At 38.7% G+C, this 26,777-nt stretch overlaps 2 protein-coding genes across 12 annotated transcripts in view; both read right to left on the reverse strand.

The window, feature by feature from the left end:
• LOC115638593 (semaphorin-4D-like) lies at nt 1–18,699 on the reverse strand. 9 transcript variants are annotated; one of them, XM_030540360.1, is made up of 14 exons: nt 18,490–18,698; nt 17,555–17,700; nt 14,149–14,208; nt 13,335–13,433; nt 12,221–12,320; nt 10,751–10,861; nt 9,104–9,255; nt 8,585–8,760; nt 4,787–4,943; nt 4,184–4,406; nt 2,865–2,980; nt 2,216–2,382; nt 1,974–2,026; nt 1–936 (listed from the first exon to the last, which is right to left on the reverse strand). In XM_030540360.1, the coding sequence occupies exons 1-14, from the start codon at nt 18,596–18,598 to the stop codon at nt 152–154; spliced, it is 2,454 nt and encodes an 817-aa protein (XP_030396220.1). In that variant the 5' UTR covers nt 18,599–18,698; the 3' UTR covers nt 1–151. The 9 variants fall into 9 exon arrangements, with proteins under 9 accessions (XP_030396220.1, XP_030396221.1, XP_030396223.1 ...); XM_030540364.1 differs by having other exon boundaries at nt 556–667; XM_030540361.1 differs by lacking the exon at nt 4,184–4,406 and having other exon boundaries at nt 4,792–4,943.
• The window catches only part of SUGP2 (SURP and G-patch domain containing 2), a 24,041-nt gene continuing 15,904 nt past the window's right edge, over nt 18,641–26,777 (reverse strand). The window contains exon 11 of one of the 3 annotated variants that reach the window (XM_030540359.1): nt 18,641–18,722. The gene's annotated coding sequence lies outside the window, so the exon portion shown is untranslated. Of the gene's footprint in view, nt 18,723–22,469; nt 26,739–26,777 lie in introns of those variants that run through there. The other 2 variants (XM_030540356.1, XM_030540358.1) reach the window with 2 other exon arrangements.

A 26,777-nucleotide genomic window follows, 5' to 3' on the forward strand; every position in this document is an offset into this window, starting at 1 on the left:
TCAATTTTTAACAAATGTTTATTCTTGCAACACATGTTAAACAAATACCAAAAACTGATGTAATAACCTTTTTCAAAAGCAGCAACTAAAATGATTTTATGTTTAGCAACTTGGCTCACTAGATTTTGGGCTTGTGATTCCTACTCAAACTTTACATTCCACATTCCTCAACAGGAAACATTGTCTCATCCTCAACCAAACAGCTTTGTGAGCTGCAAGTCCCAGATCTCTTTGTGAGACTTGTGTTGTGTTGTACATTAGCGCTGTGTTCCTCTTCTGAAGGAAAGCTCACAAGAGGTACTGATTCATTAACAGTGGAGGTGTTAGTTCGTGTGGCTGAACTTTTCCTCATAGCGCCCGACCCCTCTGTAGTCAACGTTGGACCTGGCAAACAATCTACATTTACTGTTTTTGAGCTTTTTTCTCTGCTCTTCCAAGGCACAGACAGATGGCCTTTGTAAAAGTTCCAAACCAGCAAGGAAGAAAAAAGGAGTGCAAATCCAGCTCCCAAGAATTTTAAAATAAGCTTCTCTTTCTGGTCTTCCAGGGATCTTTGTTTTGCTGGGTCATTCAGCAAGGAAGATGAGACCAAAGATTTAACCTTCAGAGTTGTGTCTGCATTTGGTTGATTTGTGGTGTAATTCTTAGTAATAATGAAAATGCTGTCCTGTTGGGTATAAAGAACGTAGCTAGCCACAGTAACAGGGAATTCTTTCCCATTAGCTCTCTCTACAGAATGACAGTCATAAAATCCAGCATCAGCCACTGTCACATTAAATATGACTATTCCTCCATCATAAAGCAAGTATTTAGACTCTTCTGCCTGAAGACTGCTCCCATTAAACTTCCACACCATCCTAGCCAGGTTGGACATGGGTGCGCATTTAAGATGAACACTGTTGCCAATGATAACGGGACAGTTTTTGACATTATTTCCTGAAATTGTGAAAGGTGGTTTCATTAAAAACAATAAAACCTTAATTTAACCTGCCTGACCACATATATGTTCAAAGAAACATCACGATTAATTAAGGAGCATGACACAAAGGACAGTGAGTGTTTTAAGGTGCGTGAATAAACTAGAGAAAATTGACAGATTTAACTGTCTCCTCCCATCTGCTAAAAGGGCATGATAGCACAGATTGGTTCTAGCTGGCCTTATTCCCAGTGATATCTAACAGTCTGAATATGGGCTGGAATTCAGGAACTTGAGTTTAAATTCTCACTTTGCCACAGACTAACACAGTATGTAGCCTTGAGTAAATCTTTTCACCTTTCTGTGCCTCAATTTGAACACTCAATTTGTACACTTGCTGTTCTAGACTCACAAAGCAGTTGTAAGGATTAGATATTGCTTGGACAGGGCTTTGAGGATACAAATGCTTTTGACTTTACCACATTACATGGATGACCTATAATCTACAATAGCTGCCTCTTAAGTTTTCAGTGTAGTTTAAAAGTAAAGTCCCTAATCCTGCAAACATTTACAAATTAAAAACTTTTTAAAAATTAATCACAAATTCATATTTTAAAATCTCTCTGAACCAGCAGGTTTTTTTTTAAATAGCTGACTATATGAGTTATATTTCTGCAGAAGCAATACCAAGGGTCAGTCACAGTAACTGAGTTAAAAGGACTTCTTATGTCCCACATGATTTCTGTAGCATGGGGGGAAACATACCAACAGCCTCAAAAGTCATGGTTCACATTCTCAACTTCTTATGAGATTAGTGGTTTCAATCTGAACTAGAATATCCTGACTCCAAGTTCAAAACCGTTAAGAACAAACAAGCCAAATCAGCTCAGTGTTTTCTTGTCAAAAATCAATATCGTTTTTACCCCTGGATTGTATTTTAACTTAGCTATAACATAAGGCATTTCAATGACCACAGATATATGACCCACATGAAATAGTACAAAATGAAAATAATTCTATTTCAACAATATTTTATTAAAGATAAATGTTCACGTACCTATTTTAGGACATTTGGAAGCATCACCATTTTTAACACTCTGGATTAAATCCCTGGAGGAAGAGAGAGATGAATAAAAGAAATACACCATGAAGGCATGTAAAAATGTTCAAACTTTTAGGATATTGGCTGTAGAATGCATCCTGGTTTTGTTACATTTTACTGATTTGTAGAACTGAATTTAAAAAGCAAGATAAAATATCATCTCATGTATGGACCTCAAGCAATATCTTTTTACTTACCGCAAGTCTCCTGTTTGATTAGCCACTGGAACACATTTCTGAAAAGACTCAGACCACGAGCAATAAGGATCCCTTGCCAAAACACAATCCAAGCACTGTTTATATCGACTGCATACTGAAACAGGGAGTTGTACAACTTGGGATGGAGACCCTACATATAGCAGGCCCTAGAAATGCAGTATTGAGCTGTTATTTTATAGCACTGTGAGAGTTTTTAAACTTTATGGCATCCAGACAGCAAATTCTGTGATTTGACAATAAATCAACAATATACTTTGAAATAATAGATTACTAATGAAAGAGCATGAGAATATACAAAGTGCTTTGCAGAACATAAGAAAAGACAAGATTCCTGGCCTGAAGAGATTACAGTCTTTATGAAAACTTTGGGAATTATTTTTGACTAAAAGTGATATAAATTGCCAAATGTGTGTTTGAAAGTTTGTTTCAGTTATATTAAAATGCAAAAGATATCTACTTCCACAGACAAAATCTCATATATGCTTTTATTATTAATCAGTGTGATGCTAGAAAAGAGTATGTAGTATATACATAACATTGAAAAGCCAGAGGTACAGTGTAAAAAGAGGAAGGCCTGAAGCATGCTATTATACCAATCCCTTTGAAAATGCAGAGACAGAGGATCTACCTTTTTAGAAGACAGTTTAAGAGATTGTACAGGCTCTGGGGACTGAAACAGCTGTATCTCCTCCATAATGAACATTTCCCCGTCGCAGCTGAGAGCTTTATGCAAATATCCATTATCTGCATAAAATGAAATGTATTTTTAAAGAGAAACATGTTCAAACACAGCATAACAGCATTTTCACTTCAATTTTAAAATTCATCAGCCTTTTCTAGAGATTTAGAAAACGAATCTTGAGGACAGGAAATTTCCTGAATGTTCCACAGCAATATTTTCCCCATTCACTTTCTGGTAAGTAAGAAGTAATGATTTTTTTAAGCAATGGAGACGTCCCTGATTTTGGAAGATTTCCCCCACACTGAGGGTCTTCTGATATGGAAGATTTCCAAACAAACATTGTTCCAATGTCCAACAAAACAAACACAAACTTTACCTAGGAGCTGGGCTGGAAATTCCAAACTGGCAAGTCAGCTTCTGCTTCCTTGCACTTGTACAAAGATTTTAACCTTTTCTTCAAGAAATTCATGGCTTTTGGTAATAGTCTTGACCAGAAGTCCCTTCATCCTGTGCAAGATTCACCCATGTGCAGAGAGCTAGCAAGATCTATGCATCACTTATGTCACAGGTAAGGCCCATTTTGCTAGGGAAAGCCAGCGGGGGACATTTCCATGACAAATTTTTTGAAAGCCTTGGTATATTTTTAAGTGCCACTATTCTACATTACAAGTGTTTAAGTAGAAAACAGCTATCATTGCAGACCTCTTGACCAAAAGAAAACAGTGAGGCTACAAAGAAAATTATTATTCTGAATAAAACTAATGATAACATAGGTTATGAACTATATCTCCACAAGCTTTAAAAAGGAGAGAAACAGACAATAAAACATCATTCATCAAACATTACACTAAGGCCTGCTCTACACTCAAAATTTACATCTACCTAACTGCTAACACAATGGCTTCAATTCAGCAAAGCTCCACCCCAGTCCCACTGAGTCAAGCATTAAGCGTTTGGCTGAAGGAGGGCCCATAAGATGAAATTTGTCTTCACACAATATACAGTATCTTACACTGGGGAAATAAAGCAGTTCAGCTAGAAACATAACTTGGAGGAAAAAGGAAACTGAAGGCCCATTATAAACCCCCCTGCCTGGTTGCTGTCTGAGACATTATAAGTGGTAAATTAAGACAAAGGATTTTTGGTGCATTATTAGGAGTCAATAGATACTTTTACTTTTTGAAGGCTCAGAAAAAAATTCTAAAACAAACTCTTCCATAATAAATCTTCCCCCCCACCCGCAGCCCCCAAATAAAACCACTTACCCGTTCCTATAAACAGAACATCGTATGTTTTTTTATCTAGGCCAGTGATTCTGTCTACTACAATCCTGGTATAATTTGAACCTCTTTTCAGTAGCACTGGCCTATCACCAATTGGATTTACAGCATTATCCATTAAAGGATGGTCTCTAACAAACTGCAGAATTTTATCAGGCAAATCAAGAGAAGTGTTGTATCCAATACTCCGGGCAAAATTATCAATGCACTAGAAACAATGTACAACAAACATAATTACAACCATTTTTATATTCTACCAATTTACAGACAACTGTTACTATGTACTAAACTTTTAGCGACTGCTACCCAACTTTCACAATGGGAATCCATAATTCACTATGGATGAAATTCACCCTGCTGAAGACCTGTGTAAGGAAGTCGCACCGTCTAACCCCAGTGGTAGAGTTGAGCAGGAGAAGTGCCTACTCAGGGGGCCTCCACACACACACAGACCTGGGATGGGGACAAGATGTCTCTGTGTTGGCCATGGAACTGCATCTAGACTGGCAAAATCTGGACTAGTAATTCTCTAGCAGAAAAGAAAATCAAGAGAATGTTTTCTTTAGAAGAGAATAAATGAGTATTTACAGCACCGGGACGTGGGAGTGGCACTTCTCCCCTGAACACCATCCATTTAACATGGGAATGTTCCACAGTCACTGGCCCTTTATAGTTTCCTTTGGCGAAGACTTCTTGGACAGTTTTCATACTGAATGCACAAACTGCAGAAATATCCAACCTTCCCCTTGGAGGTGAAAAAGAAGAAAGAGACAACGCGAGTGAGTTATTTTGCCCTTTATGCAGAAGTGAAGGCTATAAAAACAACTTCTTTTTCGCAGTGCATGTTGCTATTTTCTCTTTAGGGTTAGTGAATATATGGACATAAACACACATCTAAAAGCATCAATCACTGGTTTTGTGATTTGCTGAGAAATGCTTAGGAAAAAGACACTGCGCAAAGGATTTTATTAAAAATATCTATTTTGTTAAAAATCAAGTAACAGCCTCCAAATTAACTCCAAACAGCCTAGGAGATGTACACCTTAAGACTAGTTCTTTACTCTTCATTGATAAATTGGATGACAGCAGGCAGACAGATCTAAGCATCGCGGTTAGTCTCACTTTCTGCCCTCCACTTTTTATATATAATTCTCTCCTCCCCAAGCCCCACTATTTCATCCTGCTATAAAGTATGTCTTTCCCCTTTGTATCCAGTCTGAAATAGTTTTCAAAATTAAATCTGAAAGATTACATGGATTAAAGGTGAATTGGGGGCCTGGGTCAGGTGCTCACCTCAGTAACACTAGTTAAATCCAGAAAGACTCCAGTTACTTGAGTTACAATGGATTTACACTTATGTAACTGAAAACAGAATGTGGCCCCCTCTCTAACCCATGCCCATAGCTATACTGGCCCTTGAGAAAACAGACTAGGTACATAGGGAGAGTCCTCTCATTTGAATTCCATGATGCTGAAGTGACTGTTTCCACAATCAGAATATGAAATTTAAGAGGAGCCCTTGCAGAATCCCACTTACGCACATTGTGGCCAAAATCGGTGGGATGTGAATGGTGGTATAAATTATACAGTATGCATAAACTGATACAGCGACAAAGTAATGCAACTTTCATTGATCTAGATATCTATCTCAGGATTTTGATGCCTTTACAAACTACCAAAGCTACTTTTTCACGATTACTTTGCAGTGGTACCCTTTGACATACACAATTCTGCTGCTGGTACATTTTGTCTGTGCCTCTTTATATTATATTATATAGACAGACAGACAGACACACACACACAGAGTGAGATCAAATTCATCAGCTGTCAAAACAGCTTGGAGTTCTGTTTTTATTTTCAGAAAGTATTAGATTTGACAAGTGGGCTTTGACAGATGCTGCATTTGGAAGAAGGATACTTCAACTTGCAGTGGTTTCCTCTCATGAGGGTACTGCTTATTCTGCATCTTGGAAGCCCAGCTGCTTCATTTGATAGAGGAAACAACACAGGAAGAAGTCAGGGTTTTCTTCTATCTAAGTGATAAACGAAGTCAATTTAAGTTTAGTTAGTTTTAAGGTTTTCCACCAGCCTGCCAGAGAATGCATAACTCAAGTGTCTGGACTGGCAAAGCCCTTGGTTAGTCTTCAACTAAAAGCTTTAGCCCAGAGACTGAAAATACCTAGCTTCAGCAAATGGCAGTGTTGACTCAGTCAGATCAAACTAACAAGTCTGTTCCATTCAAATATATGGAACAAACAGGGTGACCAGATAGCAATTGTGAAAATTCGGGACAGGGGATGGGGGGTAATAGGAGCCCATATTAAAAAAAGCCCCAAATATCGGGACTGTCCCTATAAAATTGGGACATCTGGTCACTTTAGGAATAAATGATCAAGTCTTATTCTGAGCCCCTGACCAATGGCTGCAATCAGGCCATTAACACTAAAGTGAGAGCTGACTACTGAATTCTGAGATTAATCTGCATTCATTAGAGACAAGTTACCATTGGAGGGAAGGCAGTGAAGATAGAAACCCTGGAAAGGCTACTTCACCAGCTGGAAGCAATAGATATAAACCTAGCACATAAATAAGTAGGACGGGCTAAATAGCTACATGCATGAGTTCCATTATCAAAGGATTACATTCTTTGTAGTATTACAGTATTGTCTACTCTAGAAAGCTCAGTCAGGATCAGGGCCGCACTGTGCTATGCACTGTACAAACACATCGTGAAAGACAACCCCTACCCCAAAGAGTTTACAGTCTATATGAAGGGTTCACAACTAATCCAAATTCACATAAGCTTGGTTGTAACAAGAGACAGAAAGTTCAGAAGCTCAACAATGAATAAATCCATCCTCTGTTGTAGATTCTGGTGATAATAGCAACCTTCAGGTACTTTCATAATCTGTTTATTATAATTATATTTATTATTATTATAATATAATCTCCTCATATAATAAAATCAAAAGAGAAAATGAGAGAGAGAGAAGATTATACCTTCAGTGAAATCAATTTCCAAATGAAGTTTGACTTGACAGGGGATAGAGGAGAAAAACATAAACAAACAGTTCTAGCTTTTATGATGCAAATAACTAAACAATGCACCTCAAAGCCACAGGAAAAAAAAGGTTATTTACCTTTACAATAACTGGAGTTCTTTGAGATGTGTTGTCCATGTATATTCCACTCTCGATGTGCACATGCCCCATGTGCTCAAGATCGGAGCCTTCTGGCCACAAGTGTCTGTTGGAGCCATACATGGGGAAGGCATGAAGAGTGAAATGGACCCAACTGCCATTCATTTCCATCACCATAGCAGAATCCAGGTGTTATAGCATTTCCCAATAATGAGGAAGGAAGGCAGGTTGTGGAGTATATATGGGGACACCACATCTTTAAAAACTCCAGTTACTGTAAAGTTAAGTAACTTTTCTATCTTCTCTGAGTGCCTGTCCATATACACCTCTACCTTGATATAACGCTGTCCTTGGGAGCCAAAAAATCTTACCGCGTTATAGGTGAAACCGCATTATATCGAACTTGATTTAATCCACTAGAGTGCACAGCCCCGCCTCCCCCAGAGCACTGCTTTACTGCGTTATATCGGGTCACGTTATATTGAGGTAGACGTGTATATTCCATTCTTGGTGACTCTGAAACAGTGACCTGATGTAAGGAAGCAGGTACTTGAAGTATACTTGGACAAAGATTGCAGTACAGCTCTACCAAAACAAACATCAGATCTTGATGCTTCCTCTATGTTGGAATGGCTGCCTTGCATGAGAGGCAATACTTCAAATCGAATTACTCCGAATGGGACATCTCCAAGCCACAGTACCAAGAAGATGAGGAAATGAAACAGCAAATAAGGCAGATAAAAACTCCCTAAACTACCCACAGTTTTCCAACAGGCAACTATATAGATAATTAAGTAAAGATTAGGAAAAAGCAACTCATCACGATATGGGGACACTGGGGAGCGCTCTCTCCCAGCAATGGGCAACAAGAAGGAACTGAATGATGGTTGGGCCTGCTCCGACCTTTATACTTTCACTATGTGAGCATGAAGACACTCATAGCACATACACAACTGCAAGAAGAGACTGCTGGCCAAAAGACACTGACCTCGAGTGCATGGGGGTGCATGAGCACTAAGAGTGGAATATTTATAGACAAGCACTCGAAGAACTTTCCTACAGAACGAACCACAATAGAAAAGCTTTGCTTAGGGGCTGAAACTAATGCAGCAGCAATTCACGTACCAGAAAGCTTTTACATTTAGGTTTACAAAATATCTGAATTATTTTCAGATACACAAACCCAACCTCTGCTTTGAAAAACTACTTCAAAATATTAGTAATACATGCATTTCTTGTATCTTACCATTGTTGAGTAAAAATACCATAAAACATGCTTTCCCGCCAGTCTGCTCTCTTAAGTAAAAAGACATCCTGAACAATATTAAACTGGAAATTTGATTCTGGAACAGAACAGATAAGTCTGGATTTTAAAAATGACGTCCATCTTTTTTGCAATATGCGTTTTCCACCGAGATCACCCTGTATGAAGGGAAAGTGTCATCACTTTAGAGCTTATAAAGCAGGCTGATTTAATTCACATAAACACACTTGGTAGCACTATCACACAAGGGCTTGTTCAGTCTTCCCATACGAATCAGAATTTTCAAAGTCAAGAGATTTGAATGTCATGGGAGGTTTGAAGAGGGGGTTCTGAAGAGTGTGGAAGGAGGAGGAAGTGAGTTCAATTATAGAAGCCTGGCAGTAGAATTTTAATTGGTAAGATGGACAATGCAGATGGAACCATGTTTGCTCATTCTGCCATGAAGCTTTATCTAAACTACTTACATACTTTAAACAAAATTACTATACTACAAATACTAACTTTGCAGACACGAGCAATTCTTGACACCAGAAGTTTTTCATAGAACTCAAATTCAACAGCTGTTTCAGTGAAGAACACATAAATTTTATCATCATCTCCATCTGGATTAGATTCACTTTCCCGCACAATATCCATATAGACAAAGCTGGGCTCTGGAATATATAAACACACATAATGCAACAGTTTTTTCTAATGTAGAGGACAAAAGGCAATGAAATACCATACATATCAAAAGTGGATTTTTTTTTTAACTGTAGTAAAATAATGTTTTCTTAGAATGGTGGGCAAGGAAAGGAATGGAAAGAGCTTATGAGTTAGTACACAATTTTTTTTTTAAATCTATCCAAGTGAAAATGGACTACTAATTGCCTGTTCACCTTAGTCCTTAATTATAAACTCACTTTTATCTTTAGTCCTCAATTTAGGAGCTTGCTTTTTCTGGACACAGCAAAATCAATGCATATTAATTTCAGGCAGTTAGAGGTACACTGATGCCTAGATTAACCTTTTGCAGGAGATGAAATTTATTACCACCAATGCTAAATGGGAACCTTTTACATTTTCTAAAGTAAAGGTGCATGGAGGCGTTTAATGCTCATTTATCTCCCTTCCAATTTTATGCAGAATAAGGTTTGTATGGAGAGAGGAACCATTATATGGACAATAAAGTGGCCTAGAGAAATAAAAAAGCAACCCTCCACAAAAGTGAGCATGCCTAGAATAGGTTTTGTGTATACAGACCCTGCAATACAGACATGCAAGATGAAGTAAGGTAGAGATGGGAGTAACAGACTTAATTCTGAAAAAACAAGGAAATTCAAAGTCAACATCTGATTTTTTTAGCAGTTTATTTGCCTTTGAGTTTAGGGCCTGTATAAAAGTTGATATAAAACTGTAGCAATTCCTACAAAGATGCCTTAAGATCCACTGTGTTTACTAATAACAGGACTAGAGAAATATTGAAATCCATTACTGATCCTTATCTATTTGCATTTTGTCAGCTTATCCTATATTAATTAGTGGAGTCTAGCATGCCATGGAAGCTGGTTAGAAAAAAGATGCACCAACCAGTTTTTGCTTTGCACACTATTCAGTGTGAAGCACTTGTCACTGTGTATAAGATATACATGTTATTTGAAATACACACACAAAAAATCTGTTCTGCTAAATCTACTGCTGCCTGTGCTTATCAAAGAGGGTTGTTAGTTACAATACTGACAGAATTGGGATGAGGTCCTAAACCAGCCTCTGCTTTATTGTGATACTTATTCAGTAAACCAACAAATGTTACAGGTGTTAACATATTAAAAAGTTTCACAATAAAATAAAATTCAATTGAATTTTAAACCAGTATCAAGAAAGACTGAAAATAATTATGATCTAACATTTGGCTCCCATGCTTCCAGAGTCATAAACTATGTCACTTTTCTGCAGGCATCTTAAAAATGGCAGCTGCCTTTAAACATAAACAGTGACATGTAATCTAAATCCTTATATACGGCAAGGGGGAGTACGTCACATTAGACTTTCAGAACTCTACACCGGGAAGAAAAATGGGTGCGTTCCTTAATTTTGTGTTTAAAAAAAAATCAAGCAAGATGGAATATTTGCCCTGCAGGGGCTAAAATATGTATAAAAACATCTTACCATTTAGCCAAGATGCTTTAAACTCTGTCCTTAGATGGTTTCTCAAACTGCGAAGTATAATAGGCTCAGTGCCCAAGAAGTTATTTGAAGTGGCTGAATAAAATGCACTATCTGTGAAGAGTTTAAAGAAATAAAAGTGCAAAAAATACTTTCTTACAATGCAAAGGAACGGTCATAAGTTATATCTATTTCTCACATGCAAATGTTTATAGCAAAAGTAACCTGAGGAGCATGTATAGCTATGATTTTACCTGCTGAAAAGTCTAGGCTGCTGGTCTTCCAAGGTGCTGAGCACCCTCAATTCCTACAGAACTGACTAGGAGTTGAGTCCACGCAGCACCATGCAGAATTAGGTTCGAAAGATTGTAAGATGTTGGGGCAGAAATGTATTTTGTTTTGTTAGCTTTGTAGACATTTGTCTAAAATGAATCAAGGCTCAACTAGCTGGAAGTTACATGTTGCTTGTAACTGAAGATCTCTGGATGTGAAACTTTTATATATTGATATTGTTCAGAGTATCTATAGGCCCCTAGAGTGGACCTTAAGAAGAGTTAACAGGAAAATGTGAAGAACATTGCTGTGTGAGCTCTATATTTATCCTCCTCACCATTTATAATGAATCATGGTGAATTATGTACACCAGACATCAGTCCTGCTAGGCAGCTTGTTTTCTAAAGAAACAGCCAAGTATCCCCAACACCTACCAAGTACAAATCTTTTTTATCATTATTTGAAGGTTACTTCTTTTTAAGCAACTTTATGTCAGTCCCTTGAGCAGTCTCTTAAAAATAGATTTCACTCTGTATTTGTGCATAGGTCCAAAATGAGTTAACATGGAGAGGACGCAACATGAATTTAAAGTTTCAGTAAGGTCAAAGGATAAATATAAGAATATAGTTTAATAGGCAAAGGACAAAACATACAATGAATGTTTGAAAGCCAACAATTGCTAGGTGGACTCTCAGAGAAGTGACCCAGACAACCACTCTGGTAATCTCAAATGTTGCTAAGGGACATTGAATAAGGTTTCAAGGGTAGTTTTTGCACAAGAAAGAAAATCTTTTCCATGTGGCTTTCTAGTAAATACATCTGAAAGATTTCACAGTGCCTGTGTGACCTTCAAACATCTGAAACTTAAGAAATTCAAGACTAAGCAGTTAGATTCAAGGATATCAGATATGGTTGCAAGAATCATACTAAGAAAATCATTAGCAATTAATCTTTCTGAAAAAGTCCCTATCAATGAGCCAGCAGAGGCCAAAAGGGAGACACATGTATCAACGCACTAAAAACTGCTCCATTTAGTTTTTTATATAATAGTTTCATCTGTGTTCTCTTCCAATGTTTAAACAACAGATCAGTGGTTAACACTTCATGAACATGCACAGACATCAAATTAGAATTATAGTAGCTGACATCTGATTAGCAGTGAAAAATGATTTAGTCTTACACGAAATTCCCAAAACATACCAACTAACAGAGAAGCATAATTCAGAGTAGGTTCAAAAGGACATCTTCCTCTGCTTTCTTCAGCTTTCCCTTGCAGATGAATATCTGTACTGTTGATGACCTGTTGTAAACAATCATTCTATCATGCTGAAAGTAAGACTCACATCTGATAAAATAAAATAATTAACAATTTATTTTAAAAGAAAATAATCATGGAGTGAATATGGAAATGTGAGTATTTGTACAAATAGATATGTATTCAGTCTGTTTTTTCTGGGCTTCTTTGTTTTTAATTAGCTAATATGAAAACTCCTCTTTCAATTAATTGGCCACTGTCAAAACACCCTGCCCAGAGTCACAGTTTAAATCTGCTGAGATTATGTAGAGGGTAAGAAACCAAATAAATACATTTTGGTTTGGAAAATTTATTTCTTTTTAAAATGCATGCTCTTCTATTGGAAGTAACAATGCAAATTCCCTAAATACTGATGAGCAAATTTAAAATCAGGTACAACTGCCACTACAGCGAAGCCCTCAGTCTTTATAAGTCGCCTGCTATGTGAGAAAGTAAGTTAAAATAAAAAGCTAGGCTCTTATAGGTGCATTTGGTGAAAATACAGCATTCATCTGATTTGCAACCTGTCAGCATTTATTATTTATATAGCCTCAATGGTGTTCCTGGCACTCAACTGAAATGTAATCCTGTTTTAACTTTTATTTTTAAACAAAATTTGTTCAAAGCAAAACAAGACTAGATGAACAAAGAAAGGAACTAAGAATAGTGAAATATACATACAGTAAGTAAGCATGAAAATCATTCATAAATATATGCACAGAGACAAGGCAACAAAATAAGAAACGACAATGACTGTTTCCAGAAATAAAACTTGCTAGCAAAAGATGGAAAATACAGAAGTCATAACGCAAGCATTTAATTGCTGCTGCTAAATTTGTTTCATTATGATCATACATTACAAATAATTAATTTTTTTAATTAAAATAATTACAATAAAATAATTAATATTAATTTTCCATAGGAAAATTACTTGGAAAGGTGCTTACAGATCTACCATACTAATCAAACAATTATATGCACACGCAGTAAAGGCTGTATTTAAGTATATAAAATGCTTACCATGTAATCACAAGCTGGGTAAAATGCATTGGTTCCACAAACATATAAATTAGTGTCATTTATCTTATGAAGGAGGAGGATGTAGTTTCGGCAATCTACCTGAAACAGAAAAAATAACAGTAAATTTTCATACTTAGGGGCGAGTGCATGAAGGCTTTCAGGTGCCTTCACAAAAAGCAAGCAAGACCTTAAAACACATAGAATGTGTCCAAATACACTGGACTCAAGCTCAATAGATAAATTAAAGAGTAACACAAATTTTAATACTCAATAATTTTCAATATCAGATCTTAAAAGTATGTTTACACAAATTACTAATTACATATATCAGAGGGGTAGCTGTGTTATTCTGGATCTGTAAAAGCAGTAAAGAGTCCTGTGGCAGCTTATAAACTAACAGACATATTGGAGCATGAGCTTTCGTGGGTGAATACCCACTTCGTCAAATAATTACATATATAGTTGTGCAAAGCTCAGACCCAGAAAAGCACTTTAAGAACATGCTTAGCTTTAAGCATGTAAACAGTCGCAACTGATTTCAGTGTTACTGCCCACATGCAAAAGTGCTTTGCAGGATCAGGGCTTAAATATGAATAGCACTATACAGATAGAGGGTAGTGCCAAACAGACAACAGTCTGAAAATAAATGCAAGACCGAATGCATGCAGTGTGAGGTGTGTCAGAAGTGTAGTCACTGTAAAAGAATAGAAGTTTCAAAACCAGATTCCTATATACTTGCTTATTGTTTTTAAAAAGCTATTCAATACGGTAACTTATTTAATAACTAGGTAGTGAAAATGAACACTTTACCTACTTTGTCCTTTCCTCTGCGAATGCATTCCAATTGCCTATCCCTTGTTGCGAACCAGTCCTCCTGGAACCCAAAAAATATCCCATATTTAGCACACTGTGATTTTTGGTCTAAAATTCTAAATGTAAAATCAAAACCAAAATAAATCTACATTTTAGTTTAAAGAGCAAACCCAACTGCCACCTTCATGGAGATTCCCCTAGCAGTGGTGCTGGTGTGATGCCACTGCATCAGGAGAGGGGGCTAGATTTAGGAGTTACCCCAGGGGTAAGTGCCCCCAGGAGAACATAGACCCCATGTGAGCAGAGGCTTTCTGATTGGGCTAGGTAATGAGTTCCTGGATTTGGCCTTTACAGACAGTCTCTGGGTTGTCACGTGGGACACAAGATGCTAAAAGCACATTTTATAAATGAATTACATCCAATGACATCACTAGAATACTGTAGTGGACGTCACAAAGCGCAAGCAGTTTCCCCTATAGACTCTGCAACATGCTCAGCCACACCCAAATCCTGTAAGTTGCTCTGCGTGAGCACACACCTCACTTTCATCGGGGTTTTGCCCAGGCATGTAGAATTCACCCACATGGAACAGCTTACAAGATGAGGGCCCCAGTTTGTACAGAAACCTCACAGAACACACAACTTCCTCATCAGAAGGCATGTCTTTCACATCAGATCTAAATTTATATGCCTCATAATATCTTAGTGTTCTTTCACTTCTATTTTTGTAAATTATTTACATAAAAAAATGCCATATCACAAAACAGATTTCATGAGAGAGGAACCTAAAAGAAGAATTAAACCCCTTCACTTGAAGTCAATGAGAGTTGTGGGTACGCAGCACCTTAAAAATTAAACTATTACAGTCTAAAGGCACAAATCAGTATGATACAGAGCTGCACAATCGAAAAAATAATACAATGCTATCCAACAGAGCTAACTCTGAGTGACTGCAGATTTTATAGATTTGTATCCTTCATGGCACAGTTGTGTCTTCAGTTTTAAAAACAGGAATTACAAAGAGATAGGCAGGCAATGACTGATGCATATTACCACCTTGAACAGAGGTATCTAGTTACCTTGGATTTATGAAAATATTTCAGCAAAAATAATAATTGTACTGTGTCATTTAAGTCATTGTTCCACATGAGGGCATTGGAGGGTTGAGATGCAATCTACAGTCAGAGAGCCAAGAGGTTTTAAGTGGTAGTTACTGTGCTGTTAACAGCACCCCTGAGGTTTTATAACCCATAGCTTTATCACTAACTAAGATGATTTGGGTCCTGATCCTGCAAGGATGAGAGTAAATCAACAAGGACTACTTGTGGCACCTTAGAGACTAAACAATTTATTTAGGCATAAGCTTTCGTGGGCTAAAACCCACTTCATCAGATGCATGAAATGGAAAATACAGTAGGCATATATATATATATATATATATATATATATATATATATATACACACACACACACAGTACATGAAAAGATGGGAGTTGCCTTACCGAGTGGGGGGTCAGTCAACTCCCATCTTGTCATGTAGTGTGTATCATAGAATATCAAGGTTGGAAGACACCTCAGGAGGTCATCTAGTCCAACCCCCTTGCTCAAAGCAGGACCAATCCCCAACTGAATCATCCTAGCCAGGGTTTTGTCAAGGCTGACCTTAAAAACCTCTAAGGAAGGAGATTCTGCCACCTCCCTAGGGAACCCATTCCAATGCTTCACCACCCTTCTAGTGAAATAGTTTTTCCAAATATCCAACCTAAACCCCCACTGAAACTTGAGACCATTACTCCTTGTTCTGTCATCCGGTACAATTGAAAACAGTCTAGATTTATCCTCTTTGGAACCCCCTTTCAGGTAGTTGAAAGCAGCTATCATATCCCCCCCCCCCAATTCTTCTCTTCTGCAGACTAAACAATCCCAGTTCCCTCAGCCTCTCCTCATAAGTCATGTGCTCCAGTCCCCTAATCATTTTTGTTGCCCTCCGCTGGACTCTTTCCAATTTTTCCACATCCTTTTTGTAGTGTGGGGCCCAAAACTGCACACAGTACTCTAGATGAGGCCTAGCCAATGTCAAATAGAGGGGAATGATCACACCTCTTGATCTGCTGGTAATGCCCCTACTCATACAGCCCAAAATGCTGTTAGTCTTCCTGGCAAAAAGGGCACACTGTTGACTCATATCCAGCTTCTCGTCCACTGTAACCCTAGGTCCTTTCCTGCAGAACTGCTGCTTAGCATTTGGTCCCTAGTCTGTAGCAGTGCACGGGATTCTTCCGTCCTAAGTGCAGAACTCTGCACTTGTCCTTGTTGAACATCATCAGATTTCTTTTGGCCCAATCCTCTAATTTGTCTAGGTCACTCTGTATCCTATCTCTACCCTCCAGCGTATCTACCACTCCTCTCAGTTTAGTGTCATCTGCAAACTTGCTGAGGGTGCAGTCCACGCCATCCTTCAGATCATTAATGAAGATATTGAACAAAACCAGCCCCAGGACTGACCCTTGGGGCATTCCACTTGATACTGGCTCCCAACTAGACATGGAGCCATTGATCACTACCCGTTGAGCCCGACAATCTAGCCAGCTTTCTATCCACCTTATAGTCCATTCATCCAGCCCATACTTCTTTTAACTTGCTGGCAAGAATACTGTGGGAGACCGTATCAAAAGATCTGCTAAAGTCAAGGAATAACATGTCCCCTCATCCACCGAGCCAGTTATCTCGTTATATATCTGCCTGCTGTATTTTCCACTCCATGCATCTGATGAAGTGGATTTTAGCCCACGAAAGCTTATGCCCAAATAAATTTGTTAGTCTCTAAGATGCCACAGGGACTCCTCATTGTTTTTGCTGATACAGACTAACACCGCTACCACTCTGAAACCTGAGGTTCTGAGCAATTTCCTTTCCAACTAAACTCAGCGATGCTCAACACTTTGCAGCGCCAAGAAGCAAAACATACAAAAAGGGCCTTACTTTTATTGTCATTACAATAGGCACTCGTATGCATTAAGCAGACTGATACCAATCTGGCAAACTCTTACTCATGTGAATAATGATAAGTAGTCCAACCACTTTTAACGGTTCTACTCACATAAGTGCCTGTCACAAGAGTAAAGATTTGGCCTTTGGTCTACATTTTCCCAGATCTGAAAGGTCCATTATCACTGAGCACTACACTGAATTTGTAACCTCTTAAGTACAGCGCTCAATATTCCTACTGGAAAAACTTCACAGACAGTTGTAATTCCCCAGATCATAGGACTGAACATCTATCTCATACTAACAGTTGCAAGACTTTGCACTGTTGTCTTTAAAGATCTGAAAATTAAATTTCAGAAAAAATATAGCCTTAAGCAAGACAGGTTTTTTAAAAAGGGATAAATAGTTGTTCAGCTTACACTGGCTATTTCTCTTGAGATGTCATTCAAGTCAAGTGCAAATATAGCATCTCTGGCTCCAACAAATAAGATATCAGTTTCTTCACTCACCAAGAGTGTGGAAAAATTGGATAATCCTGGTTTCATAAAAGTTTTTATATTTCCATCTAAAAACATACAAGTTATAAAGTTATTTTAAAAATTATTTGCTGCAAAAATACCATTGCCATGAAACAAAAATACCAGACTGAAAAATGGATAGCAGTGGGACAAAGGCTTATATTTTAGTCACATTTTCCAGGATCGTGTTTTAAATAATTTTCAGTTATATATAGATATTTTATTTCCACTGTTATATAGAAAAATAACCAACACAAAATCATTATTAACTGGACACCAAAGTCTCCAGCCACGAGATTTAATGTTAGGGTAAATCACAGCAGAACATGCATACAAGAATCTGGGGGAGAAAGAATGACCAATGGTGTTGAAAACTGTGTTGTCTTCGAGATTATCATGAAGAGTTCTTTGCATGAAAAGCGGAACTCTTCTACCTGTTAGATCTCACAAGTTAAGTAGATTTGGAATGTGTCAGTACTTGGATGAGGAAATGCGAAGGGATGACAAAAGATGGGTTGGTTATGCAGTAGGTGGCATTCTTTTCTCTGAACCTGTACTGGAGATCAATGCCCCAACTTGGTGTTATTGAAAGTACCATCCTTCAGATGACACAAAGCCTAACATGTGAAAACATCCTGTGGGGATTAAAGATAGGATATCATAGCATTCAAGAGATTGGAGTCCATAATACCAGTATCCTGGCCAAAAGCTAACTGAAAATAAAGTAATTGCTGTTTCAGTCAGTTTAGCTGGCAATTCTTTCATACCTAGCACACAAAGGGAACCCTACTACTCTTCAGCATGGATTTTTAATATAAGAGTTTTATCACACTTACTTTGGTATGTTACTGTTTTTCTGGGAATGCAGCTCAGGATAGAGGCTTCCATCTGTTGCATTAATCCATAAACAAGATAGAGACAGAGGACAGCAGAGATGCCACTCATTTTCAGAAATCCAGTTAGAATATAATCTATCCAGTTTTAATTCCTTGAAATCTGAATATTTACAGACAGCATTTTCTGTATGGTTCTTGAAAATATCTTGTTAGGAGGTCTCAGATGTAGATATCTGTAGTTTTTAACATTTTATGAAGCTTGTGTAAATCAAAATAGCCTTTTAAATTGTTCTGTTTGCAAATAAACTTTTTCACGAACATCCAATAGACATACTGATTACCTTCAACTGATTAAACAAAGATCAATTACCTTAGCATTCATAACAAAAATGTATTCTGCACTCTTAAGTCTTTTTTCATTTGTATTTTACAGCTACCTCGTACATTCCTACCTGACACTAGTCAACCTTTGTCTGTATGGATGAATGTTTTGATCATATCTACTGCATCCTGCAATAAGTAGGCACAACAGAGCTAATGTAACAATGCTGTGCGCAGCTTTCATTTCGATTATTTTTGCTTTCGTGTGTTTCTGCCTCAGCTGTGTTTCAGGTCTTTGTTCCACAGCGGTAGACTTTATCTGAATCCATAGTCTCCTTTTGGGAGAGAAAGGATCTGAAATATGTTCTTTGTGCAGTTGTACCAAAGTGAACGGAAAGGCATCTGGGTAGGCGGGAGGCAGGGCCGGCATTAGATTGCTGGCGCCCAAGTCAGAAACTAAGGAGTCCAAGCCCGAGCCCCGCCACCCAGAGCTCAAACCAAAGCTTGATCATCTAACTTAGCTTTGCAAGGCCCCCAGTGGCATGGGGCTGCTGGCAACTGGCCCACTTTCTACCCCCTACCACCACCCCTGGTAGGACAGCATCACTGGACAGAGCTCAAAAGTCTCTGCTGTGTGAAGCCCACAAGGTCTCGGTTACTCGGCAGAAGTTATAACAAACAATCCCAGCCTCCAGTTCCTTCTCCCACCCATTTACTCCTCCACCAGGCTGCACCCGAAAGGGGCTCTGGGAATGACACCTGCCCCGCCCGGGCTCGCCCGCAAGATGGGGCATCTCCAACACAGTTTCCCCCTTGCAGGAGAAAGGAAGGCCAGGGCACAGCCAGGACACTGCCTGGTGTGTGTGTGTGTGGGGGGGGGCCTTCCCCATCGCCCAGAACCCCAATCCAACCTCCTTCTAGGTCTCCTGGGGGTGGGGGGGGGTAGATGGTAAGGGAGCCGCAGTGACTAGCAAATACACAGCAAAGCAGCTGCCAAAGGAGCCTGCTAGACCCCTCAATCCCCCAGGAAGCTCCACAGCCCCACCCCTGGCTACAGGACACCAGGGCCACCCCCGCCTCCCCTCCGGGAACCCCTCAGCCAGCCGCACCTCACTCCCGCCCAACTGCCGCGCTCCCCGGGAGGCGGCGGCGGTTGGCCCCCCACGCGCCCGATTCCCGCCCGCAGCGTCCCCGAGCCGCTCGGAGCGCCCGGCCCGGCCCGGCCCGGCCCCGCCGGGAGCGGCTCCCCCGAGAACGGAATCGTTCCTCTGTCGGGCTGCACGCGCCGGGGGGTGGGGGGTGGGGGTGTTGAAGGCTTGTCCCTCTTGCTCCCGACGTTACACAGCCTGAGCCTCCTCCCAGGGCGCTGAAATCCCAACCCACCCCGCAGCTGAGGGCGCTGTTGGAGCAGTAAAGCGGAGAATTTCTATCACGGCCCGAGTTACAGCGTCACAGCAAACACACCGCCAAAAGGGCAAGGAGGGGTGGTTTCAAATAGCATTTGCAAAAATAACAGCAAGGAGCATCATACATGAGGTTAACTTTTTTTTTTGGCTTGCTGGCTGCAACTGCTACATTTAGGGCACCTGCAGATTTCAAGTGTTTCAGCTACAATTTTTGCTTTTAGTCTGTATTTTTAAATTGGTGACACTACCAAACTGATCAGTGCTGAAGCACTGTAGGGAGGGAAGGTAGGTAACATACTACTTAACTAAGTGGAGCTTTGCTTGGGTAGCTGTGAATTTCTTTCATAATTCTTTAAACACCCTTTTTTCCTCACCCCTCATGCCTGGTTGCAGTACCCATTCTGTAAGAAAGAACACTAGAAAAGCACAGGGGACTTATACCAAAAAACAAACAACAAAATGGGAGAGCAAATTAGACCCTCAACTTGCTTTGTATAATCTTTTTTAGTACTCTTGGAAAGCAGCTAAAATACAAATGTAATGAAATAAACTTTTATCCACTCCAACTGCATCTCAGAAGTGCCAATAGATAGAAAACCTACTTTAATAGCTGTTTGCAGTGTGGTTGTATCTATGCTGGCCCCAGGATGTGAGAGAGACAAGATGGAAGAATTATATCTTGTATTTAGACCAACTTCTGAGAGAGGCAAGCTTTGGAGCTACACAGTACTCCTCTTCAGGTGATAAATCCAAATACCGTCAAAGGTTTAGTCACTAAAAGGGTACATTTTCTCCCACTTGAAATATAATAGAGTAACTAAGGAGTCCCTCAGGAGAAACTGACACCATTGCATTTATATTTACCAAAGTTTCCCTAACAATTTGCTGTATTAGAACCCAACGAAAATCAATTATAGATAAGAGACTTATTAGTCATCCACTCCACTGATTTAATAATGTAGGATTTTTTCTCCCCTGCACTACATTTTCTAGTGTTTTGACTCTTCCAGTTAAGAACTTTAGGAGGTGGTATTTTCCCACTCACTTCTTGCAAGATATTATTCAAGTAGACAGAGTGGAAAAAGTTCTTCCTAGTATTTAGCACATTTCCTTTTCAACTTTATCCCATCTCAGGTTATACACCTGAAATGGTTTCTCTTCCTTTACATTTACACCCTTCACATTTTTTGTAGATTATAGAAATACATATAAATGGTTTGTGCATTTAGATACTCCTGATCAGCCAGACCTAATGTGTTACAGAACAGGACAGAATGCATCTGCAAACTCTATTTGATGGGGGGCAGGAGGTTTGCAAGTCAGAGTTGACCGTGCATTACCAGCAAGGAGGAAAAAGATAATATGTAAATAACCAAGCTATTGATCATACTTAAAACTCCATCATAGCAGGTGGCTCTTGTTTTCCACTGATTGTACTGTTTCAGAGTAGCAGCTGTGTTAGTCTGTATCCGCAAAAGGAACAGGAGTACTTCCGGCACCTTGGAGACTAACATTTATTTGAGCATAAGCTTTCGTGGGCTACAGCTCACTTCTTCAGATTGTACTGTGATTTGACTATGCAGCCTCAAAAAAAGTCAGGAAATTTTTAAAATAGATTAGGTTCCTAGCGTTATATATGAAAGAATGCTTGTATTTTCTGAAATAACATGTCCTACAATTCCTTCAAATGGGGAATGCTAGATGATTCCAACTGCCTAAGCCGTTTCCACTGTTAGCTTCTGCCTGAGCTGGCCTTTTTTAAACTAGGAGATGTAGGCAAAGTGACAGAATAAAAAGATACATGCAAATCATTCTTTATTAATACTCAATGAGATAGTAGCTGGATAATGCTTCCCTTAGCTATCAACCTGTTAGAAATAAGGCTTTGCCCATGCAGTAGTTCAAGGGCAAAACTGCAATCTTTTAAATAAATTCTTCTGGCACAAAGCTAAACAGCGCACACTGGATGTCAGTGCTTTTTAAAACAGCAATGACTTTATTGCCCAGAGCTAATGCAAACATTTTCCACACCTACTCTCATTTAGCAATTTATCCAAACAAGGTTCACAAAAGCTATTTATTTCAAAAGTAATCACTTTATGTTGTCCTTAAATGTATTCTCATTTAAAATGACTACTATTCAATCCTGCAATCTGTCTGTGACTCACCAGCCACAGCCATGAGATACGGTAAATGAGGAAGATAGCACAGAATTTTCATGCATGCAAGAGAGACGATGAAAAATTAAGAATGTATTTTTATGCATCAAAATTTATTACATTTAGAAGGGGGCCAGACTTATTTTGGGCAAAGTGAACCACAACTAACTTTAGCCACAGCAGAACATCAATACAAATAAAAACACTGTGTGCTGTATTTAAGAAGCTTAATATTTCTGCATTTTTAAATGTTTATATATTAAAGAGGCTATAGATTTTTGTAAATTTTATAAACAGGAAGAAAATAGATTATCGGTATTACATACCATTTAAGATATGCAAGCAACAGAATAAGAACAGTTGTATTAGTCCAACACATCTGTTTCACATAACAGTGCACTATTTGCACAGGAGATTCTTCTGCTCCATTAGGGCACCTTTCAAGCTAATAAATGAGGAGTCTCCCTCCCCTGACCCCACACTTAGTACTCCCCACCTCTGTACAGCTACCAGGAACTGTCAGTACAGGAGCAAGGGACAGCTCTTACACTGGGGCTTGTATCTCTTTCCCAAATTACCAAACACTGAATAGGCTTTACTTCTCTAATGACTCTTGTACAGCAACTATTACTGATAAAATGTTTCACTTTGCTGTGGCTTCACTCTGCCCCCTAAAAGGGTCAGATTTTAGTTATTTTTTATACATTAAGCTATTTTTGCTTGTTGTTTGAAACAGCTCACTGCACCAGCGATAATCATAGAGATAAGGTTTGGCTCCTGGGTTGCAGGAGCCCAGAACGTAACTCACATTCTGGCTGGTACAAACTGGAACTGACATTCAAGTCAGAGGTAACACCGTGGTACCCTTGTTTAATGCACTTGAACCCTAGGAAAATCAAACAGCTCTGAAATAATCCAAAAAGCAACCCTGTAAATGGATGATTTCATTGTGATATAACACTATATAATCCCAATTTCATGTATCAGTATCAAAGAAATGGTGCATATTTCCCACATTCACAAGCAAAACATCATTGAAACCAGAAGGAACCTGTTTGCCTCTACATTTATTGCAGATTTTAAAAGATTAACAATGCTAACATCTTTACTTGTACTAAAAAGAAACTTTAGTTATCCAATAATACAAGCATCTATTTATTACTAGCTTAGCACTACTGCCAATTTGCACAGAACAAAAACTAGCAAATTGCTCTACAAGATCATCAACAGTAAAAACAACCAAAAGACAGCAGACACACCACTGAAGTTAGTTAAAATGTTCACTGATGCTTGTAGTCTTCATGGAAGAGAGCCTGGAAACTAAAATAACAGAAAAGAAACTAGTAAACAAGGCAATGTATCTGCACAATGTTTCACATATGTACCTGTATTTAAAATTTCAAATCAGAGCTGCCTGCAAAAGCAGGTTCAAATAAAGGGGGGAGGGGAATTCCTTTTGCCAAAGGAGAGTAAGGTCATCTCTTGGTAAAACAAGATAAAAGTGGTACACAGAAACCCACTTGAGAGCAACACTGGAATCTTAGCACCAGTGCTGCTCTGCTGATATCTTGTCCAAAATTAACGCTTGGCACAAGAAAGATTGACCATACTACAGTTATCCAGGGCAGCAGATTAAGATTCCCTTAGGAACTACTGTTCACATTCATTTTCAAGAGTGCATAATACTCAAGGAAATTGCTCTAAATTGAGTTGAAATCAGCAGGGAAGGTACCATTTTCCAATCTGGATACTGAATTTTTCCAGACTGGATAAGTAGGTGTTCAGCAAAGGTACCCCAAATGGTACTGTGCCCAATCTGTTTAAACCAGAACAGCCCAGAATGGTGATCAGTGTTGAGGGGGCTGAGAAAATGCATCCCAACATAGTGTGAAGCCACACACTGATTTGTGTCTTTTCTGCAAATAGCACAGCATGTAGTCAAGAGATTTTCTTCCAAAATGTAAATGTGAAAGAAGAGGTGAACTGGAAGCATGTGGGGAAAAAATAAAATAAAATAATTGTAAAACAGCAACAATGGCAGCTTCATCAATGAAACAAAGGAAAGTTAAACCCATATTAGTGGGTATGAGAAACAACTCCGGGGCCAACACTATTGGTTCCAGAGCATCATTCTACAACAGACCATGAATGGTGGAACTCCTTTTAAAAACAAAAACAAAAACCCCCCTGTTTCTGCATTCAACACGTCTAATTAATCATGGGAAAGGGAAAAAGTGCAGTGGAAAACATCTCCAAATAGGAACCTATCAGGTAAGTGTAATACTGCCAAATATTGTACCAGCTGAACTTAAAGGCAGCCTTTCTCCAACATGATTGTGCGGTTTATGCTTCTAAACATTTCCAAGCAAAGCCTATGGGATAAATCTTTGTAGTATCACCAAATATCTTGAACAAGGTATGATGAATCAGGCAAGCTTTGAAAACATACAGTTGTATTTAAGGTCCTGGATGCTCTAACTTCTTGTAATGTAAAGGTGGAGAAGCATGTCGTTCGTGGAAAAATTTAACTGTACCAACATGACAACCATTTCTCTATTTGCTGTTTTTAGCGGTCATGTGCTTTCAAGCCATTAAAATTGAGTGACCAGAAAATTACACTGTGGCATGGTATTGTAGCTTATTGCTTACACACACCCCCACACACACAAAGCAAAGAGAAATCTTGCTTTCATAAACTAAGTAAATTGATTTTACAGGAATGGAAAGGTTTTGGTGCTAAAGAATGAAAATTAAGATATTCCCTTTCAATTAGCAGGTTTATTTATTTTTAGAACGAGATGACTGTTCTTTGCCCAACAGGCACAGGTGAGTTGATAACTAGAGATCAAGTTTTCTTGCATATTCATCATTTAGGAATGCCAGACACTGCTGCTTTACTGTACGGTACTTGTATTGACTGTACCATAAGCTGTTTGCATTACAAGCAGCATGGTGCCAAATGAAATCATTAAACCTGCACACCTAGTAAGCCAAACATATATCAGATCAAGACAAATTCTCTTTCAAGAGGAAGTAATCTGCCATTGTCACATTAAAAAAAAAGTGAAGGCTCAACTATTTTTAGAAGTGCAACGATGGAGAAAAAGGAGCAGGCTAAAAAGTGCAACTGATATTATTAAATTGTCACTTTAGGCAATCCAGTCATGGATTCTTTACTGACATGCAAACCTGGTGAAAGATAAATGATCAGCTAGACCTTGAACATTTGCCTTCAATACTACTGCTAAGTCTTCCATCATTTCTTCGGAACTGCTTCACCAAGAATATTTTTTTTTTTTTATTTTTTGTTACTGAAGCATAGAGTATACTACCGGAGTCTCATCTTTATTTAAATAAAGAGAGAACAATGGAATACAAAGTTCTTTAACACCTTCAGGTTTTGTTTCATTTTCCTGGAGTCCTGCAGTCAAAGAACTTCTGAAGAGCAATATTCAATAGGATTAGAAATAAGCTGACTCCCTAAAGTGATGCTCTGACTTACAAAACAGATGTTCGGCTTCCAGATGATCTTCTATATTTGACTTCCAATACTATTTTAAAACATAGTTTCAATCTTCTGCAGAATCCAAGTTACACCTTGTTTGCAGATTTATTTCTTTGAGGGAAAGAAACTATACAAGATTTTATTGAACAAGACCTGCAAAGTCACGTAAAAACAAGTACACTTGAAACTGTACTGCTTGCTTGTTACAGTGAAAATCTGAGCAGCTGAAGTTTTTGTTAGGCAGAATAGTTGGATGTTCTTATATGGATTCATTATGTAAGTCCTACATAGGTAGGCATGGATTCATACATGCCTGCATGCTTATTTTAAAAGGTTTTGTTCTTAAATTGTTCTATGAATGGAAAAAAATATCAAGAACTGCTTTGTCCAGATCATAGCAGCAGTTCAAAAGATGCAGCCATTCAAAAAAAGCTTAGTAAAATAAAGCAACATCTGGTACTGAGGAAAACCATCTCTCAAAGAGATCTGAATTTGAAAATCTTCTCAGCCTGAGAAAGGGGCAGACCGGTTTTCCAGCTCATATTTTTTGTGTTGCTTACATTGTTTGGAGCAAACCATCTTGTCACATAATAGGCATTCTAGGCCAAAGCGAAAGGTAAACAGGCACGTCTGAGAGCAAATCAGTTGTTTTTTCCTCAGAAGATGACATCCAAGTTGTCAGCTTGCACATCTAAGTACAAGGCTAACTTTAATCTTGGAAACGTTTTTGGTACATTAGTAATCAAGTTCACTGCCACAGCACAAAGTGTTCTTCATACTGGCAGCATGCCGAAAACCTTTCACACAGCAGCTTTTGCATGTCCATGTTTTCTAGCAAATGAGTCTCTTGCATCAAACCTAGAAAGTAAGATGTTGGGTAATTCAGCAGTCCAAAGT

This window comes from Gopherus evgoodei, chromosome 22, assembly GCF_007399415.2.
Source record: "Gopherus evgoodei ecotype Sinaloan lineage chromosome 22, rGopEvg1_v1.p, whole genome shotgun sequence".
Lineage (NCBI taxonomy): Eukaryota > Metazoa > Chordata > Testudines > Testudinidae > Gopherus > Gopherus evgoodei.

What these genes read in the sequence shown, in the direction of transcription:
- LOC115638593 (XM_030540360.1), bottom strand. Translation starts at nt 18,598, where the DNA reads ATGAGTGGCATCTCTGCTGTCCTCTGTCTCTATCTTGTTTATGGATTA. An exon ending in TAAAGCATCTTGGCTAAATG is followed by an intron (nt 9,256 to 10,750) that starts GTAAGATGTTTT and finishes TATATATTCCAG; the next exon opens with AGCCCAGCTTTGTCTATATG. An exon ending in CACTCCCACGTCCCGGTGCT is followed by an intron (nt 4,407 to 4,786) that starts GTAAATACTCAT and finishes CATTGTTTCTAG; the next exon opens with TGCATTGATAATTTTGCCCG.